The sequence below is a fragment of the Heptranchias perlo genome, chromosome 3 (assembly GCF_035084215.1).
Source record: "Heptranchias perlo isolate sHepPer1 chromosome 3, sHepPer1.hap1, whole genome shotgun sequence".
NCBI classification, from domain to species: Eukaryota; Metazoa; Chordata; class Chondrichthyes; order Hexanchiformes; family Hexanchidae; genus Heptranchias; species Heptranchias perlo.
In genome coordinates, this window is record NC_090327.1 from 73,871,652 (window position 1) to 73,893,128 (window position 21,477).

General features: G+C 41.5%; 1 protein-coding gene across 2 annotated transcripts in view; it reads right to left on the reverse strand.

Annotated features, from left to right (window-relative positions):
• ppp1r42 (protein phosphatase 1, regulatory subunit 42) overlaps nt 1–21,477 on the reverse strand; it is a 125,296-nt gene that overhangs the window by 63,268 nt on the left and 40,551 nt on the right. For both annotated transcript variants that reach the window (XM_067975882.1, XM_067975874.1), the window contains 2 exons: nt 12,501–12,618; nt 3,186–3,314 (listed from right to left, as the gene is read on the reverse strand). In XM_067975882.1, coding sequence (XP_067831983.1) covers nt 3,186–3,314; nt 12,501–12,618 — 247 coding nt within the window. The remainder of the gene's footprint in view (nt 1–3,185; nt 3,315–12,500; nt 12,619–21,477) is intronic.

Here is a 21,477-nt window from a genome sequence, read left to right on the forward strand (position 1 = left end):
CCAGCCTCTGATCTGCTCTTGTAGCCACAGTATTTATATGGCTGGTCCAGTTAAGTTTCTGGTCAATGGTGACCCCCAGGATGTTGATGGTGGGGGATTTGGCGATGGTCATGCCGTTGAATGTCAAGGGGAGGTGGTTAGACTCACTCTTTTACTATTTATATGCCTATAGAAGACTTTTGGATTCCCTTTTATATTAGCCGCTAGTCTATTCTGATACTCTCTCTTTGCCCCTCTTATTTCCTTCTTCATTTCCCCTCTGAACTTTCTATATTCAGCCTGGTATTACTTGTATTATCAACCTGACATCTGTCATACGCCCCCTTTTTCTGCTTCATCTTACTCTCTATCTCTTTTGTCATCCAGGGAGCTCTGGCTTTAGTTGCCCTACCTTTCCCCCTCGTGGGAATGTACCTAGGCTGTCTCTGAATCATCTCCTCTTTAAAGGCCACCCATTGCTAGGATACAGTTTTGCCTGCCAATCTTTGATTCCAATTTACCCGGGCCAGATCCGATCTCAACCGACTCAAATTGGCCCTGCTCCAATTGAGTATTTTTACTCTAGAGTGCTCCTTGTCCTTTTCCATAGTTAATTTAAACCTTATGATACTATGATCACTGTTCCTTAAATGTTCCCTGACCGACACTTGCTCCACTTGACCTGCCTCATTCCCCAGAACCAGATCCAGCAATGCCTCCTTCCTCGTTGGGCCGGAAACATACTGGTCAAGAAAGTTCTCCTGAACACACTTCAAAAATTCTTTGCCCTCTTTGCCCTTTACACTAATACTATACCAATCTATATTAGAATAGTTGAAGTCTATGGCTCTTGCACCTCTTTGTAATTTCCCTGCAGATTTGCTCTTCCACATCCTTCCCACTAGATGGTGGCCTATAGAATACACCCAGTGGTGTAATGGCACCTTTACTGTTTCTTAACTCTAACCAAATAGATTCTGTCCTTGACCCCTCCAGGACATCCTCTCTCTCCAGCACTGCAATATTCTTTTTAATCAATACTGCCATCCCCGCTCCTTTCTTTCCTTCCTTATCTTTCCTGAACACCTTGTATCCAGGAATATTTAGTACACAATCCTGCCCTTTTTTGAGCCGGGTCTCCGTTATTGCCACAACATCATATTCCCATGTGGCTATTTGCGCCTGTAGCTCACCAACCTTATTTACTACGCTTCGTGCGTTTACACACATGCACTGTAAACCTATCTTAGACCTTTTTGTATTCTCTCTTAGTTTGATGCCACCTAATACTATACTATTACTTACTCTAGTGCTATCTGTCTCTCCCAAACATTTATTTCTTCTTTCCTGATGCCCATCCTCCTGTCGATTTAGTTTAAACCCTTCCCCACAGCACTAGTGAAACTCCCCGCGAAGACATTGGTCCCGGTTCTGTTGAGGTGCAACCTGTCCGGCCTGTACAGGTCCCATCTCCCCCAGAACTGGACCCAATGCCCCAGGAATCTAAAGCCATCCCTCCTGCACCATCTCTCCAGCCACGCATTCATTTGCTCTATCCTCCTATTTCTATGCTCACTAGCGTGTGGCACCGGGAGTAATCCGGAGATGACTACCTTTGAGGTCCTGCTTTTTACTTTCTTTCCTAGCTCCCTAAAATCCTTAGAAGCTATACGGTTCCTACTTGCCTCCTGGAATTTTCACCAGTCACCCAATTGTCTTATCTACTCCCTACCTGGTTTCAGTTCAGGAGAGCATTCACGTGGGAACAATAGGGCAGAGGTCGGCTTTGAAGGACCAGCCATTTGTGGGAAAAAGTGAGGCCTGTTGATGGGTAAAGAGGCAGAGAGAAAACCTGATGAGTAGAAACAGCAATGGCCCATTGATCTGATGACTGGCAGTGATGGTGGTTGAAAGCAGCCAAAGTGCACAGAACAGAGTCCCAAAGTGGGACACAGGAGCAAAGATCAAAATGGAGTGGAGATAAAGTTGGTGAAGTGATAGAGCAGAGCAGCAGAGAGACTCTGTGGCAAAGGCAGAGGCAGAAGGTGGCAGAAGCAACATCCTCAGGTGAAGACTTAGTAGCAGAAACGGTGTCCTTAGGTGGTGCGCTGGAGTGGAGCAGAGTATTGCCAATTTCAGAAGAAACTGAGACGGGAACTGGAAAGGTATGGAGAGTAGTTAAATTGTGAACTTGAAACTTTGTTAAATGTTAACCTTTTGATGAGATAGATGTCTTCAGTAGCAAGGAGGAGAGACTGAGAGAACAAGGACAAGCATAGCAGTGGATGAAGCTTATAAGATTTCCCATACTAGCTAACTTTGAAGCAGCTTGTTATAGTGTAAATGCAGCCTGAATCTGGTATCAGGGCCTAACTTAACACTGCTATGAAGCAAAGTGAGACTTCCCGGAGTCAGTTTGGGCCTTACAACTGATTTACACGCCAAGTTTTGCATCATTTTGAAGTGGTTTTGGCTTTGGATCTTGTGGAGTGTGACTGCACCATTACAGTCAATTTGGTAAAAATTAATATTGAATTACAGGTTGTTTTCTGTTGTAGCCCCATCAATTGACCTAAATTGCTTTCATCTGAGATCCTCACAACCAGCACAGAGAGAAGACTGTCATCTCAATAATCTAGATTCAATTCAGTCTAGACTCATGGGATGAAAGTCAAGTATGTCAGCCCATTTCATCTGTTTTTACTTCAGTTTTCTCAGTATTTAGCATTAAAGTTTTACAATTATGTCTGGTTGAGCAGGTTGACAATCAGTGCTCTAAAAATAAAATGTGAATTATTTGTCTACCGGGGTAAATTATCTGCCTCACCAGACTATGTAAACCAAATAATCTATATCCTGTTTTACCTCAAGATGAAATTAGTGAGCAATAGCTAATTAGAAAAGACATAATCTAAATGTAGGAGGCATTTAAACAACTTTGAAAAAAGCAATTGCAAAAATTCTTGTAAATATACAAAAAAGGTTGGCTAGATAGGCAAGTCTTAAGAAGATGTAAATGAATCATTGTTTTCATAAGTTCTGCCAAATCTTTACTCTTGAACTGTTTTGTGTGTGATACAATGTAATCAGTATAAATTCCCCAGAATAAAATATTTGTATTTTGGTACCACTGTTTCAACATCAGATTTTCAATGTCTGATTGAGAATAAGGTGGTTAAAACAATTATTCTTTCTATGCAACTTACCTAACTTTTGTTGGACTTCCTGTTTGTCTTTTTTTTCCTTGGCAATTTTTTTCTTGGTTTCTCGGAAAGCTTTCCAGTTCAATAAAAACTGTCTAGCTGTATTATTTATCTCCTTTCCATCAAGGACCTCTGCAGATAAAAAGAATGTATTTAAAATATAAGGTCAGCTGAAAACAAGCAACTACCAAAGATGGTCATTCATTTCAAACATTCACTTTCAACAGCACTACAAAATCCTAACAGATACAGAATTAGTCTCCCAGAATGACCAGTGACAACAAAATAAATCAGATTTGTTATGTGTCATGAATAATTAACAAACCTGCAAGGTAAACAAGTAAAATTAAAAAGAAAACTATGTTACAACTATCAAATGCCAAGATTTGCAAATGACTTAAAAGTAACTGAATTATTTATCTCTCTCTACAGTGTTATCATAATAAATGCAATGCAAGAGAAAGCATGGCACAGTTGCATAAGCAGACAGATAAAATACTCTGCAAAATAGAAGATTATATTTGGCTGTATTAGTGGATGAATGCTTAACACATTCATAGGACATTCCTCTGACTCTAAGTTTAACCAAGGCGTTAACCTATTCAAAATAAATGTATTAACGCCCCTGTTAAAATAAACAGAGGAACGTCCTGTGAACACATTAAGCATTCATCAGCTAATAACATCAATAGTAATCTCTAGGCTATAGCAGTATAATGGCTGCTAAATCAGCTTTGCCCTGAAAGGGGCTTTTTAATCAGTCTGGGTTTAGTTATCTGTTCGAGGGGTGGGAAAACTAATCTGGGGAGCTCTTTTTCTACACTGTTGAATCACATTTACTGGTACATTAACCAGATAGTGTTATTTGGAGTCTTCATGGACTAATTGTGGGAACACATGAACCAAAAGTTATATAATGAAAAAAAACAGTTTGGTTAAAACCTCAAAGAAGCATTTATGAACTAGAATATTAGTAAATTGTATCTTTTCACCCACTAAGCAAGTATTTTAACACAAGAACATGAATACTAACAAGAAAAAATTATTTAATTTATTTTCTTTTCTCTTTCAAGCCTCCAACACAATGACTGCATATACCATTCCACAGCTGAAAATGGGTAGATAAGCTTGGAACCTATCACTTAAATGTGCTTGAAAGTGGTCTTTCTGCTCCATCACCAAAACCACCTACTTCCACCTCCGTAACATCGTCCGTCTCCACCCCTACCTCAGCTCATCTGCTGCTGAAACCCTCATCCATGCCTTTATTATCTCTAGACTTGACTATTCCAATGCTCTCCTGACCGGCCTCCCACTTTCAATAAACTTGAGCTCACCCAAAACTCTGCTGCCCGTATCCTAACTCGCACTAAGTCCCGCTCACCCATCACCCCTGTGCTTGCTGACGTACTTTGCCTCCCGGTCCGGCAACGCCTCGATTTTAAAATTCTCATCCTTCTTTTCAAATCCCTCCATGGCCTCGCCCCATCCTATCACTGTAACCTCCTCCAGCCCTACGACCCTCCGAGATCTCTGCGCTCCTCCAATTCTGGCCCCTTGAATATCCCCGATTTTAATCACTCCACCATTGGTGGCCATGCCATCAGCTGTCTAGGTCCTAAGCTCTGGAATTCCCTCCCTAAACCTCTCCGCCTCTCTACTTCTCTCTCCTCCTTTAAGATGCTCCTTGAAACCTGCCTCTTTGACCAAGCTTTTGGTCACCTGTCCTAACATCTCCTTATGTAGCTTGTGTCAAATTTTGTTTGATAATGCTCCTGTGAAGTGTCTTGGGTCGTTTTACTACGTTAAAGGCACTATATAAATGCAAGTTGTTGTTGTTATTGTTGTTGTCAAAAGTCTCTCCTCTTTCCTTCCACCTTGGTAGAAAGCTAGTTTCCCTGCAGCACCTTTTCTGACAGCCAGACTGAGATCAAGAACTCAACATGTGGAGAATTATGAACACAATTTTATATCGTACCATTCCGTAGCAATATTACACCTTGGCTGTCTGGACTATAAGTTAATATATGCAGTGGTTTTGTTGTATTTGACCACAATAGGAATTGTTAGGCTGTTTTACCTACAGAAGTATTTGGACTCTAAGGGAATCAAGGGATATGGGGATCGGGTGGAAAAGTGGAGTTGAGGTCCAAGATCAGCCATGATCTTATTGAATGGCGGAGTAGGCTCGAGGGGCCGTATGGCCTACTCCTGCTCCTATGTCTTATGTTCTTATGTTCGTATGAAACTGAAGTATTCTATAAAAAGAGCTGAGCTTCTGACAAGTATTTTTCTGATGGAGACATTTATGTAATCTAGGAAAACAGTGTGCTGTTATCTCTAAATAATCAAACATCTTATCTGCACATAATTCTGATTCAAATATGGGAATTAAATTTATTAACCTACATCTATTATATAGAATTCCTGATGCATGCATAAACGTTCCCCAATTACTCATGTTCTCATCACAGTGCACTGAGTATTGCCATTCCAATACATCAATCATCTTTTACACACTAATTAAGTGTAGGAAAAGGTCATACAAAAGTAAGCATGTTGCATTTGATTGCTTCAACGAGTGATTAAATGTACTGGGGTACAAATATTATATTTTATAAGTAGATATCCAGACCCAAGAATAGAACTTCTTGGGGACAACCAATTTTGAGCCTAATTCATTTATTTTTATTTACAGAATGTCATCCTTAGGCATCTATTATATTTAACTTAATGCGTAAGTGTTACTAGATAGTATCACATTAAGGGGTTCAGATGTCATAAAACCATTACTATGAAACTCAATCAATTCATACTCAGATTTTCCCCTGTCCCTGTAGAGAGGCACCTTCCCCAGACAGCATTGCTGAGATCGGAACACCATGATAACATCTATACGGAGAATAATATGTCAAAATTATATGTTGTCATTTCATCTTGCAGCATGGAAAAGACAAGACTAAGAAGAGATCTCATTTTTGAAGAAAACTTGTGCAGCATGACAGCAAGTCACTTGTGGCATGCAAACAAAACCTATTAAAGTATGTTTGAAAGCAAACTTCAATGGCAAATTATAGAATTACATTTATAAATGTTGGTAAATTTTTGGATGTCAATGCTGGGATTTTTGGACATCAATCACTATTGTTTTCCAGTGTTAGCACTGAGTACAACACAGCTATTTGTAGCATAAAATTCCTGTGTACTTCCCCAAAAATATGCCTTTACCCCAAACTCAGAAGAGTCTTTCCCTTATTACATCAGGGTGATTTCCCCCCCTGTTTCCTGCACGTGTGGTAATAACTATTGCTCTATGATATTGTAGTGCCGAATTGGTGGGCAATGTTGTGTACTGTGGATTGGTAACTATTAGGAACTATATAAAAAATTCTTGCATCTATTGCATGTTTTGCCCATTATGTCACATTTCCCATGTCACACTTCAGTCATCACACCTGTTTATATGCAATCTTTTTTGTAGCTGATTGATTTACATTTCATATTCATCCAACAATAACAAATCAGAACTTAAAACCTTGGCGTATGCAGCGTGGAAGGAGGCCATTCAGTCTATCAAGTATATGCCATCTGTTTGCTACAGCAATCCGAAGTTAATCCCACTGCCCTGTTTTCCCCTCTTAGCCCTGTACCTTCCACTGCTTCAAATGTTTACAATTTTACAACACCAAGTTATAGTCCAGCAATTTTATTTTAAATTCACAAGCTTTCACAAGTAAATGTTTATTTACTCTTGCCTCAAAAGAAATGCAATGGTCTCTCTACCTCAGCTACACTGGGTGGCAAAACATTGCATGCTCTAAAAAAATGTCTTCATTAAGAAATTTCTCCTAACCTCTCTCCTCACTTCCCCAGTGACAATTTTAACTTGATAATCCCTCGTCACTAATTCCAGACGCAATAATTTTTCTCTTTTAACCATATCAAAATCCTTCATAATTTTAAAAACCTCAATTAAATCACTTAGTCTTCTCTGCTCCAGTGGAAATAGTTTCTTAAGTCCTGTAACTATGGTTTCTCAATCTGGTATGATCCTAGTGAATCTACAATGTATAGTCTTCTATGGCTTTAATAACCTTTCTTTAATGGAGTGCCCAGAACTGTACATCACACTTTAATTTCGGTCTAATCATTGCCTTGTACAAATTTATCATAGCCTTTTTTGCACTTATACCCTATGCCCCTATTTATAAAATCCAAATTGTAGTTTTATGTACTAGCACTTCCAAAGAATTATAAATTTGCACCCCCAGATCTCCTTGTTCCTCCAAACTCTAATAGCCTTTCACTTAGTTTACTCCCATTCCATGTTTTCCCTCCCAAAATGCATTACCTCACTCTTCTCCAAAATACAATCTGTCTGCCCATTTTGCCTAAATGTTCATGTCTTCCTTAAGTCTTTTACAGTTTTCCTTGCTGTTCGCCAACTTCTTATATGTTGCTAGTAAATTTTGATATCATGCGATCTACAAGTCCAAATTTTATATACCTCTCGAGAACAACAGATCCAGTACTGACCCCTAGGTACAGTTTCCTTCTACGATCTAAGCAACCTTCATTAACCCTCACCTTTTTTTTCCCTATTTGCCAACCAAATTTCTATCCATGCAACTACATTTCTTACAACATGCACCGAAATTTTTTTAACAAGCTTTTTGTAACAAGTGAAAAGCCTTATAAAATGCGTTTTGAAACTCTATACACACATCTACTGCATTCCCTTTATCCATACAATAGGTTTCATTCAAAACACATTAAATTGGTCAAACATAACTTGACTTAAATCTATGCTGGGTGCTCTTGATTATCCTATGCATCTTTAATTGCTCACTGATTTAATCTTGAGATATGGAATCAAAAATGAGGAAAGTGGATCAGGACATAGGAAAGCAAAGAATCAAGGATGAGCAGTTAACAAAATCTACCAATAAAGGAAAGATGAAATTACTGTTCCACATTATTTTTTGAAAATCCTTTCAGTTACCATCTTGGTTTCTTTACTAAGCTGAGGCCTTAAGGTTTGTAATGTAACAAACAACAATTTACAAGAAAACAATTAAACTATTCAATGATATTTGCTGTGATTTAATTGTGCCTACCAGCATTTTCCATTGGAGGTCTGCCCCTCTGAGAAACCAAGGACTTGAGTTAATTGACCTTCCCATAGCCATCACTAAAGACACTCAACAAAGTAGTAGTCTATGATTTCCAGGTTGCACCTGTGCTTACAACTACCAGAAATGTTTTATGATTGACATCAAGACTGGCCATTCACAGATTGTGCCACGATTTGCTGTTTGTAACACATCCTCTCCACTCTGATGGAAAATGACTGATGACAAAAAACCCCAAGGAAAGAAGGCAAAACATGAACTCAACTTTTCCCATAAAAAGAATGTAGGTTACTATATTCAAGAGACTGTTTATTTAGTAAATACATGTATGCAATGCCAAATGAAACTTTCCACTTTGAAATTTGGCACTGTTTAATCTTTATATTTTGTACTGTATTCTAAATAGTTACATCAGCTGCATTGCTTTTACTTATGTCTATCTCTGAATTTTTTTAAAACTGTGGAAATTCTGGAAGGACTGTTCCATTATTCAAGTTTGGAGGGAGTTTCAGAATAAAGTTTCTGAATTTAAACATGTTTCTTTGAGCAGAATATTTTAGTAACACTAAATACTGTTGCAGAGATGCTTGGTTATGAAGCAAAGATGGGAGAGATTGACCATTTGATATCCTATCCAAAGAGATATGCAGAGATTTATTTATGTAGATAACTAAAATTGCTCCAGATTTTTTTTGTTGTTATGTCAGTGGAACAAGTTCATCTACCTGCAGTGGATAAAGAAAATACTACTTATTTTCCAGGAACCAATCAGAAAGCATTGACTAGATCGCTGTGGGAAATCTGTTAGTATTACATGAAATACTTATTCTTAACTATTTAATAGGGAAGGAAGTTGGTGGAGGGAGAAGGGGTATTTTTGGTTTGAAGCATTCCCTTTCTATAGAAGAAAATAACTGTATTAGCATAAATGTCTTTAACACTTTAATAAAGTCGCTTTTACTTTTACGTACTCAAGAGTCTATGCTACATTATTGCTTATTGCTGCATGGTGGCAATAAATTTGATATTTTTAAAAAGTCAGAGATATTATTACATTAAATTAAATTATAGTTATTCACTCCTATTAAAAAAAATACTTTTAACAAAAGGTATTCACCCCTAACTTTCCTTCTTCTTTAATGGAATAACATTAAAAAGATCAAAAACAGAATATCTCAAAAGAAATTAGTGTTGTTCCTTACAGCAATTATGCTTTACAATGCTAAGTACCACAAATTTATAAATGTTGCAACTGTTATAAAGTGAAACAATTCCCCATATTTGAACAACTCCAAAGAAAATTCAGCATTCAAATGATTAAACATAAAATAAAAGATGTATATATTCCATTTATTTCTTTTTATTACGCACCTCAATATGTGGCATGTTAAGGGACTCCACGGAAGAGACTGCAATTACTGACACGAAGCCAAATTAAAATATTCATAAGAACCTACAAACCATTATTTTGGTTAAGCTGGAAATGGTTAATAAGTGTACGTGAAGGAGTTAATTTTAATCCATGTGAAGGAGTTAATTTTAATAAGTAGTTTAAAGTATAATTGTGACTAAACCTCTCAAAGTCAGTCTGATGGAATACTCTCCATTTGCCTGGATGGGTGCAGCTGCAACAACACTCAAGAAGCTCAACACCACCCAGGTCAAAGAAGTCTGCTTGATCAGTAGCCCATCCAGCACCTTAAACATCCACTCCCTCCACTACCGGCGCACCGTGGATGCAGTGTGCACTATCTACAGGATGCACTGCAGCAATTCATCAAGGTTTCTTAGACAGCACCACCCAAACCCATGACCTCCATTATCCAGATGGACAAGGATAGCAGGTGCATGGGAACAGCATCACCGCCAAGTTCCCCCCCAAGTCACACACCATTCCAACTTGGACATATATCACTGTACCTTCATCATCACTGGGTCAAAATCCTGGAACTCCCTAACAGCACTGTGGGAATACCTTATGCCTTGTAGGTGATGGAGAGGCTTTGGGGAGTCAAAAGGTGAGCCACTCAGCACAGAATACCCAGCCTATGACCTGCTCTAGAAGCCACAGCATTTATTTGGCTGGTCCAGTTGAGTTTCTGGTCAATGGCGACCTTCAGGATTTTGATGGTAGGAGATTCAACGCTGGTAATGCCATTGAATGCCAACAGGGGGTGGTTAGACTCTCTCTTGTTGGAAATGGTCATTGGCTGGCAATTGTGTGGCGTGAATGTTACTTGCCACTTATCAGCACAAGCCAGGACTTGCTGTATGCAGGCATGGACTGCTTCAGATTGATTCACCTTCTCTTTTATTGGTATATTCCCTTTACTGGTCATTCAGGATTGATTATTTTCATAAAGCCTTGGTAGTTTTCTACCTACTTTCCTCACTTTTGATTTGTGTAGTCCTTACTTCTTCAGTCCTGATTTGCTGCTATTTATTTTGAGACATTCAACAAAACATGATTGTGACAGAAAAATATGACTGTTGCAGGAAGTAAGTGTTCACAAGATCATAAAATAATTACAGATGAAGAACGTCATTCCAGAACAACCTTAGAAATCTCCCCCCTCCACTGCAGTATCTATTCGGTTCCTAAATTATTGCTGAGTTTTCACCTCCACTTCACTATCCAAGTCCATTCCATGCATTGATCACTCTTTGCACCAACTTCCCGATAATTGCAAATTTACTAATTTGAACCTGTGGCCCCTTTTCTACTCTTGCAATTTAAAGTAACTTTCAGGATTTACTTTTCCATACCCTCAACGATCTTATATACATCTGCAAAGTCTTATAAGCCTCCTTTCAAGGCTGAAAAGCCTAAACTTGTCCAGTCTTTCCTTATAACTCTAAGGATCAGCATTGTGGCTCTTTTCTGCAGTGCCTCCAATGCTTGGATGTCTCCCTCATTTCTCAGTGACCAGCAATGGACACAATGCTCAAGGTGTGGGCTGACCAAAGCACTATACAGTTTGATCACGATTTGCCCTAGCCCTAAACCGTTCTGTCCTTAGTCTAATTGTTGTCAGAGCTCTGTAAATTCATCTGAACTCTGTTCTTCTGACTCTGGCTGCTTGTGCATTCCCTCTTCCTTCATCCTACCATTAGCAGCCGTGCCTTCAGCCACCTACACGCCACACCCTGGAATTCCCTCTGTTATCTCCTCAGCCTTTCCAACTCCCTTTCCTGATTTAAGAGCCTCCTTAAAACCTACTTCTTTGACCAAGCTTTGACCTTCTGATATCTCCACTTTTGGATCGGCATTCATTTTTTGATTACACCTCTGTGAAATAATTCAGGATGTTTTTCCATGTTAAAGGCGCTACATAAATGAAAGATATTGTTGTTGACTCTGAACAATAACATAAAAAAAATCAGCTGTTCTATAAATATAAAAATGGCTATCTTTTAAATTAATTTAGTGTGCATCAGAAAATTGTCAACAGTGTGACTTTAAATTTCTACGATAAATATGGCACTATTCTGGAGTTTTGAACTATAAGGAACACTGATCAATAATTCTGCATATGGCATATACTGACTACTATTTTTTGAATGTCACTTAGTTAAAACTAAGTTAACTCAGTAAAACTTAGTTAAATGACTTGCTGAATTTAATTGCTTTTAATGCATATAATCATTTTATTTCTGGTAATTTATGCAAGATATAGAAATTTTGTAACTCTGGATTTGTCAAGCTTTACATAGCATGCAAACTTGACATACCATATAGGTGGCTGAAGTTGTACACCACATCTAGCTTCTGCTAATAGGACTTTTAATATTTAATTAGCATATCCTAGATAGTCTCACTGCATCTTGGATTCCACTTCATGGAACGTCTGATATTATTATGGAGGAAGTATATTGTTTTGTGTTTGTAAAAGACTGAATTGAAAGACACACTAACACCTTCCATACTTGATGAAAATGAATGCTATTTCTATTCTGTCTAATTGAATTATATAAAAAGACATTGTTTTCTTTGGAATAAACAAGGCTTAATAGAATACCAAAAATGTAACCATAAAAAGAAAATAAATTAGCAGTGTTTTAATACAACTAACAAAAATAGTATAGCTTCATTATGTTAAGTGTCAAAATGCAAGTTTTCAGTGATTTTTCTTATCCAATAAAAATATATTTATTTATTAGAATATTGAAACACAATGTTTCTCACCCAGGCTTGTAGACATCACCATTATTTTGTCCCTGTATTTTGCTTTCTGGCACACAGGATTGCCGCTCAGACCCAGATACCAGAGCTTTTGCCACTGGCTCAATACATATTCCAGTTCCTGGATTTGTGAATAAAGGAAGATTTCAATATCTAACATTTCTAAGTTCATTATTGCTCAGTTTTAATGAAATCTTTGTTAGTTTGCATTAATCCTTACTAAAAGTTAGAAACCTTTAAAAAAGTTTATATTTTTATGCATAATATTAATTGACAGCTAATAAATCAATTATTTTTCACTTCCAGATTATTTATACAGTTCATATACAGTGTAGACAAATAATGAAATACATTGTAAAATATGGCATATTACTGTATGTTAATTTAAGAAAGATATGAGTACAGTGCAACAAACTTTATTAAAAAATAAATTCTGTGTTGCATTAAATACAAGTACAAACTTTAAAAACAATTTATTTCATTGTTGTAAATATCACATAAATAATAAGTCCAGATATTCTTTCACTTCTGGTTTAATTTTTAAAAAAATCTAATTACAAAGATTTTTTAAAAAGCATATACAATAGGCAACTATACTCACTCATCTTTGAACAAAACGTGCCTAAAGAAGCTTGGTTGATTTAACTGACAGTTAACTCGGTTTCAAGCTAGACAAGTGTCTCAAGAAGAGTGTTTATCTAACAGACCATTAGTCCTAGTGGAAATATGATTACCCTTTGGACTTGGTTTTATTGTACATTGCCTTCCTGCCTCTAATAAAGCGGTTCCATTTTCCAACAATTCGATAATCAGTTCTAAAGGGACTCTCTTTGGGGGGTTTCCTCTGCTTTGATAAATGATCGTGTCATGCTCGTCACTCAGAGGTCCACCACAAAATACTCAAGAGCAAATTATATTCAAGGCATGAGCATCAACTGGCTCAGCAGACGCAGCAGCAGGCTTTTCTTCAACTAATGATGGCCAGTTATGAACCTGTGTTTGACCACTGTGCTCCAATCTTTATCTTGCCTGTCTTGCTCAACTCTGCTAACTGCAACTGCAGACACCAATTTGTCAACAAGCTGACTGTCTGTCATAATCTTTTTAAGAAAATCTATAAGTTTTCGTTTGTTCCTGACTAAATTGTGAGGAGAATAAATTTATCTTTTCTGAAACAATCTATGGCCAATCAATTATGTCCTAAGGTTGTATAAATTTGATACTTTGGAGGAAATGTTGATGAGTGAAGCATGAACTCAATAAAGACATATTATGAATAACATAAAATGTTTTTTACAATTCTATTAAAAATTCAGTTTAATTTTTTGCTTGTTATCTATATATGCCATTGTCACATATATTTCTCATCATAACTGGAAAAACATCATACCCATTTAAAGGTAAATGGTAACACTAGAAAAACAATTATTCAAAACAATTCATCTATGTTCTAGATACATTATCATTGAATGCTTTAGCAAGAAAAATGGAAAATGCTTGTACAAATATTAAAATGGCAATTTAAAATTTATTTTGCAATAACTCTCCTTTATAACCTTTGCAGTTTCTTGTAAAGAACAAACCTATTGTGGATAAATTCAAAGGTTGATGTCAGTATCAGATATTGAGGGCTTTTCATATCTTATATAGGTTTTTGAGACTGTGGGGTCGATTTTCGGATGTCGAAGCTGGTGCGTTCGTGGCAGGGGGGCTGCTAAAATTTGAGATTCCTGGGGCAGGTCCAGAGCCTGGCTCCAACCCGCCCACTTCCGGGTTCCCCTTAGTTGCGCGCGCAGCCCCCGCATGCGGGACTCCCACCGGCAATTAAAGCAGGCGGGATCCCACTTAAACCAGTTAATTAGATAGTTCAGGTCGTTTGCAGACCTGATTGGGAGGATATTTTAGGAGGGGTGGGATTTTCATATCAACTGAGCGTGTTTCCCGTACTGGGGAAACACTCCCAGTTGAAACAGACGTGTTGCAGCCACCAGCCTGTGAGAGCTACAAAGGTCCATTTGACAGGTGGGGGGGTGGGTAGAGACCATCACTCATTGCAGGAGGCCACTCTGTCCCGCACCTGAACCAGAGCGGGACAAATATCCTTGCGGGGAGGTTTGCTAGCACTGTTGGGGGTGGTTTAAACTAACTTGGCAGGGGGATGGGATACAGAGTGGAGCTGCAATAGGGGGTGATGTGCAGCCAAATATAGAGAAAAAAACAAGTCAGCTTGGAAGACAGGGCAAATATGTGAGGGCAAGGCTGGATGGCATCTATTTTAATGCAAGGAGTCTTGCGAATAAGGTGGATGAACTGAAGGTGTTGATAAACACATGGGAGTATGATATTGTTGCTGTCACAGAGACATGGTTGAGGGAGGGGCAAGACTGGCAGCTCAATATTCCGGGGTACAGAATCTTCAGGCGAGACAGAGGGGGAGGTATAAGAGGAGGGGGGTCGCAATATTAATTAAAGAATCAATTACTGCCATAAGGAGGGATGATATATTAGCAGGTTCCTCAAATGAGGCCATATGGGTGGAGCTTAAAAACAAAAAGGGGGCAAGCACTTTGATGGGAGTGTACTATAGGCCCCCAAACAGTCAGGGGGAGATAGAGGAACAGATATGTAGGCAAATCTCAGAAAATTGTGCAAATAATAGGGTAATAATAGTGGGGGATTTCAACTTCCCCAATATTAACTGGGATACTCAGAGTGTAAAAGGCTTAGAGGGTACAAAATTCTTAACGTGCATCCAGGAGAGCTTTTTGAGCCAGCATGTAGAAAGTCCTACAAGAGAGGGGGCGGTACTGGACCTAATTCTAGGGAATGTGGCCGGCCAAGTGGAAGAAGTGCTAGTAGGTGAGCACTTTGGTGAGAGTGACCATAATTCGGTGAGATTTAAGGTGGTCATGGAAAAGGATAGGGAGGGGCCGGAAATAAAGGTTCTAAATTGGGGGAAGGCCGATTTTAATAGGATAAGGCAGGATCTGGCCAAAATGGACTGGGATCAGCTGCTTGTAGGAAAATCCGCATCGGAGCAATGGGAGTCTTTCAGAAGGGAGATTGAGACCATACAATGGCAACATGTTCCCGTAAAGGTCAAGGGTGGTTCCAAGAACTCCAGGGAACCTTGGATGTCAGGGGATATACGAGAATGGATTAGGAAAAAAAGGAGGGCTTTTGGCAGATACAAAAGGCTAAAGACGGAGGAAGCCCTAGAGGAGTACAAAAAGTGCAGGGGGATACTTAAAAAAGAAATTAGGAGATCAAGGAGGGGCCATGAAATAACACTGGTGAGCAAAATAAAGGAAAATCCTAAGATGTTTTATAAGTATATTAAGGGTAAGAGGATGACTAGGGAAAAAATAGGGCCCATTAGGGACAAAAATGGCAATCTGTGTGTGGAGCCGGCAGATGTAGGAGGGGTTCTAAATGAATTTTTTGCATCTGTTTTCACTATGGAGAAGGACGATGTAGACATAGAAATACGGCAGGGGGACTGTGATATACTCGAACATATTAACGTCGAGCGGGAGGAGGTATTGGCGGTTTTAGCAGGCCTAAAAATGGATAAATCCCCAGGCCCGGACGAAATGTATCCCAGGCTACTGTGTGAGGCAAAGGAGGAGATTGCAGGGGCTCTAACACATATATTCAGAACCTCTCTGGCCACAGGGGATGTGCCAGAGGACTGGAGAACCGCTAATGTAGCACCATTATTCAAGAAGGGGAGTAGGGAAAAACCGGGGAACTACAGGCCAGTGAGCCTAACATCAGTGGTAGGAAAATTATTGGAAAAAATTCTGAAGGACAAAATTAGTCTCCACTTGGAGAAGCAAGGATTAATCAGGGATAGTCAACATGGCTTTGTCAAGGGAAGATCATGTCTGACTAATTTGATTGAATTTTTTGAGGGGGTGACTAGGCGTGTGGATGAGGGTAACGCAGTGGATGTGGTATACATGGATTTCAGTAAGGCCTTCGATAAAGTCCCCCACAGGAGACTGGTCAAGAAGGTACGAGCCCATGGAATCCAGGGTGCCTTGGCACTTTGGATACAAAACTGGCTTAGTGGCAGAAGGCAGAGGGTGATGGTCGAAGGTTGTTTTTGTGACTGGAAGCCTGTGGCCAGTGGGGTACCACAGGGATCAGTGCTGGATCCCTTGCTGTTTGTGGTCTACATTAATGACTTGGATATGAATGTAAAAGGTATGATCAGTAAGTTCGCTGATGATACAAAAATTGGTAGGGTGGTAAATAGCGAGGAGGATAGCCTCAGTCTGCAGGACGATATAGATGGGTTGGTCAGATGGGCGGAACAGTGGCAAATGGAATTTAACCCGGAAAAGTGCGAGGTGATGCACTTTGGAGGGACTAACAAGGCAAGGGAATACACAATGAATGGGAGGACCCTAGGCAAGACAGAGGGTCAGAGGGATCTTGGTGTGCAAGTTCACAGATCCCTGAAAGCGGCGGAACAGGTAGATAAGGTGGTAAAGAAGGCATATGGGATACTTGCCTTTATTAGCCGAGGCATAGAATATAAGAGCAAGGAGGTTATGATGGAGCTGTATAAAACACTGGTTAGGCCACAGCTGGAGTACTGTGTGCAGTTTTGGTCGCCACACTACAGGAAGGATGTGATCGCTTTGGAGAGGGTGCAGAGGAGATTCACCAGGATGTTACCAGGGCTGGAGCGCTTCAGCTATGAAGAGAGACTGGGAAGATTGGGTTTGTTTTCCTTGGAGCAGAGGAGGCTGGGGGGGGGACATGATTGAGGTGTACAAAATTATGAGGGGCACAGATAGGATGGATACTAAGGAGCTTTTTCCCTTCGTTGAGGGTACTATAACAAGGGGACATAGATTCAAGGTAAAAGGCGGGAGGTTTAGAGGGGATTTGAGAAAGAACTTTTTCACCCAGAGGGTGGTTGGAGTCTGGAACTCACTGCCTGAAAGGGTTGTGGAGGCAGGAACCCTCACAACATTCAAGAAGCATTTGGATGAGCACTTGAAATGCCATAGCATACAAGGCTACGGACCAAATGCTGGAATATGGGATTAGAGTAGACAGGGCTTGATGGCCGGCGCGGACACGATGGGCCGAAGGGCCTCTATCCGTGCTGTATAGCTCTATGACTCTATGACTTGGGACAAAGTTTGGCCTGCACCACCGTCCTCCTAACACAAAAATTCACAAACTTGGAACCTCAACTCCGGTTTGCAGACACATTTACCTACATTGCAGACCCCCTCAAACGTACATCTTGTGGATGGGAGCTGCCATAGCTGCAGTCATGACCTCATCGGAGGACGAGCAGCATCACCAGTCTCGCCGGCTACGCCATCCACCTTTGACACATGGAGCTCCACAACACAGTGCTGTGACACATCCACCTGTACAGCAGGAGGGAGGGCAACCGCAGAGAGAGATGTGTCGCAGAAGGCACTACCCTCGCCACAGGGTCTACAGACTGAGGATCAGCTTCCTGGACCTCTCTGAGGAGCAGTGCATACGGAGGCTCAGAGTCACTTGACATGTAGTCATGGACATCTGCAGCCTCCTTGATGCCAAACTGCTCCTGGCTGGCCCGAGCACCATCTTCTTACCTGTCGCTGTCAAAGTCACCACTGCCCTCAACAACTTCTCCTCCAGATCCTTCCAGGGTGCCACCGGGGACATCGCCGGCATCTCTCATTCGTCTGCACAAAAGAGCCCTGCAAATACACCTACACCCACTCTGCAGTGACACAATGGGTGGCATCAGGTGTGGGTCTTCATGGTGATCCTCAGGAAAGGAAATTATTGCACAAACCAGGCAAGATTTGCAAAGACATGGCAGTAGTGGTGATAACAAATTTTAATTTGCTTGGCAAAACAAACAAAACTAAATGAAAAACAAGATGTTCTGTCATACACCCTTGTGCATCCCCTTTGTGCTCACAAAACCTTAGCCTTACGGTTACGGTAACCCCTACGTGGTGCTACCCCTGTGGCGTCAGCAGAGGTAGTGGCAGGTTGCTCTTGCCCATGCCCTGACCGATGAGATGCTTTGCGTGGACGCCCTCTGGGTTTCGATGCCTGTGAGGGCCCTTCCGAAGACTGCTCCACCTTCACTATGCAGGGGCAGACTCGGCCACCTGGAGAGGAGGCAGTATTGCGGATACTGGTTGAGAGGGGGGCAACGAATGAGACGCTTTGAGTGGCGTCCCCACTTCCATGTCCCCTTTCACCATCATCCCTCTCCTGGCCCAGGCCCACATCACTCCTTCCACCCTGCTGGACGACAGTTTGGAAGACTTGTGTGAAGCCTTGAAAGGCCAGTTGTAATGTATCTGTCAGCCTGTTTAAGGCGGCAGAATGTTGCGCGCTCTGAATCCGAATGGCCGTTGTCAGGGCCTGAATGGATTCATTGTTGAGCTGTGTTTGAAGCTCGATGGAGGCTAGCCTTTCCTCCGTCGCAGACATTCCCGCACTTACCCGCGACACTATCTCAGAGATGCCTTCACGTCCCTGTGACAGTATTCCACTCATGCAGGAGTTGGACTCCACCATCCTCTGCAAGATTGTGGAGAGTGCACGTGGCAACTGTTCCAGTACCTCGGCAATGTGCTGCTGGCCCTCGATGACTCTCCTTTTCATGGCCAGCCCCCAGGGTTTAGCATCTAGGTCCAGCTGAGCAGAGCCTGGAGAAGAGTGCTCCCACTGACGCGGACTCTCCACGGCTGCCCCTGCCACCAGGGTCTGCTCGTGCTCACGTGCGTAGTGACTCACCATGTGCAAGCCCAACTAAATGAGGACGGGGACCCACCGAGGTGTGTGTATCTGCGCTGGTGGATGGCTGGCTCAGATGTGACGATGCCCCCTCAGAGGCCGGAAGGTCCTCTGAGGAATCGCCCTCCGCTGTCACAGCAGTCGCAGATGGCCCTGCAAGAGAACAGAAAGCAATATTAAGCATGTGGACAGATGTTGAGGTGCTGCAGATGCCAAGTGATGTTAAGATCATTCGCTATCATGAGTGCTGAGTGTTAGATTTCTGTCACCAGCCGTTTGTGCACTCCCAGTCTCGGTGTCCGCCACGGACAGGCACTCCAGCGTGCAGCTTATTTCAATTGCCTGCTGCTCCGCGTCCGTTAGGACCACCAGGTGTGGTGGGCCCCCTCCGGTGCTTGCCCTCTCCCGGACATTCTGGCATCTCTTCTCCTATCAAGGCAAAACACAGAGAGGCGTGATTGAGTGATGGTTGCGTAGTGACCCGCTGCATGCATTGGTGTGGGTGGGGGTGAGCGTGAGGGAGATGCATGTGAGGGTGCGTTTGAGACATAGCCATGAGATTGTATGAGGATTGGGTTGCGTGGTAGTGTTCGAATGGGAACTGGGGCGGTGAGTAAATGCAGGCAAGGTGAGGATAATGGTTGAGTGGATGTGAGGAATGATGCGATAGCGTTGTGGTGGCAGTGCAGAAGGAGTTGTGTAGTGGTGGAGGTGATGTGGAAGGTGGAGTGTGGGAGAATGCGTAAGTATACTCACTTTGGCTGACCTGGTTAGGTCATTAAAGCGCTTCCTGCACTGGAGCCAGGTTCGGCCGACATTGCTGCTGCTGCTGACCTCCTCTGCCACCTCCAGCCAGGCCTTCTTGGTGGCAGAGGGAGGCCACCTCCTCCCATCAGATGGGAAAAATGTTTCCCTCCCACTCCTCACCCCATTGAGCAGCACCTGGAGTGAGGAGTCAGAAAACCTTGGAGCAGCCTTGCCTCTGACCTGCTCCATTCTATTATTTTGGTTCTTTGCTGCAGGAGGAGCATTGGAGGACTGCCCCTTTAAATAGGGCTCCTCCTGCTGATAGCTTGTGATGCGGGTGCGCAGTGCGCCCACTACGCAGGTCTGCAACAGGAAACCCGGAAGCATGCGTAAGTACATTCAATTAGGCTGCAATCATGTGCGGAGCACCCCGATTTCATTGGGCGCGTTACCCACGCGCCCAGTCGACCTCCCGCAACCAACAAGGACATATAAGGTAGCCAAACTTAGTGGGAGGATAGAAGATTGGGAATTCTTCAAAAGACAGCAAAAAGTAACTAAAGGATTGATTAAGAAAGGGAAGTTAGATTATGAAAAGAAATTAGCAAAAAATATAAAAACAGATAGCAAGAGTTTCTATAGTTATATAAAAAGAAAAAGGGTGGCTAAGGCAAACATAGGTCCCTTAGAGGATGAGACCGGGAAATTAATGGTGGGAAACATGGAGATGGCAAAAATGCTGAACAAATATTTTGTTTCAGTCTTTACAGTAGAGGACACTAAGAATATCCCAACACTGGACAAACAGGGGACTCTCGGGGGGGAGGAGCTAAATACGATTAAAATCACTCAGGAGATGGTACTCAGTAAAATAATGGGACTCAAGGCGGATAAATCCCCTGGACCTGATGGCTTCCATCCTAGGGTCTTGAGGGAAGTGGCAGTAGGGATTGTGGATGCTTTGGTGATAGTTTTCCAAAATTCCCTGGACTCAGGAGAGGTCCCGGCAGATTGGAAAACTGCTAATGTAACACCGTTATTTAAAAAGGGTAGTAGGCAGAAGGCTGGAAATTATAGGCCAGTTAGCTTAACATCTGTGGTGGGTAAAATTTTGGAGTCTATTATTAAGGAGACAGTAACGGAACATTTAGATAAGCATAATTTAATAGGACAAAGTCAGCATGGCTTTATGAAGGGGAAGTCATGTCTGACAAATTTGCTTGAGTTCTTCGAGGATATAATGTATAGGGTGGATAAAGGGGAACCAGTGGACATAGTGTATTTAGACTTCCAGAAGGCATTCGACAAGGTGCCACATAAAAGATTATTACTTAAGATAAAAAATCACGGGATTGGGGGTAATATTCTGGCATGGGTGGAGGATTGGTTATCGAACAGGAAGCAGAGAGTTGGGATAAATGGTTCATTTTCGGACTGGCAACCAGTAACCAGTGGTGTT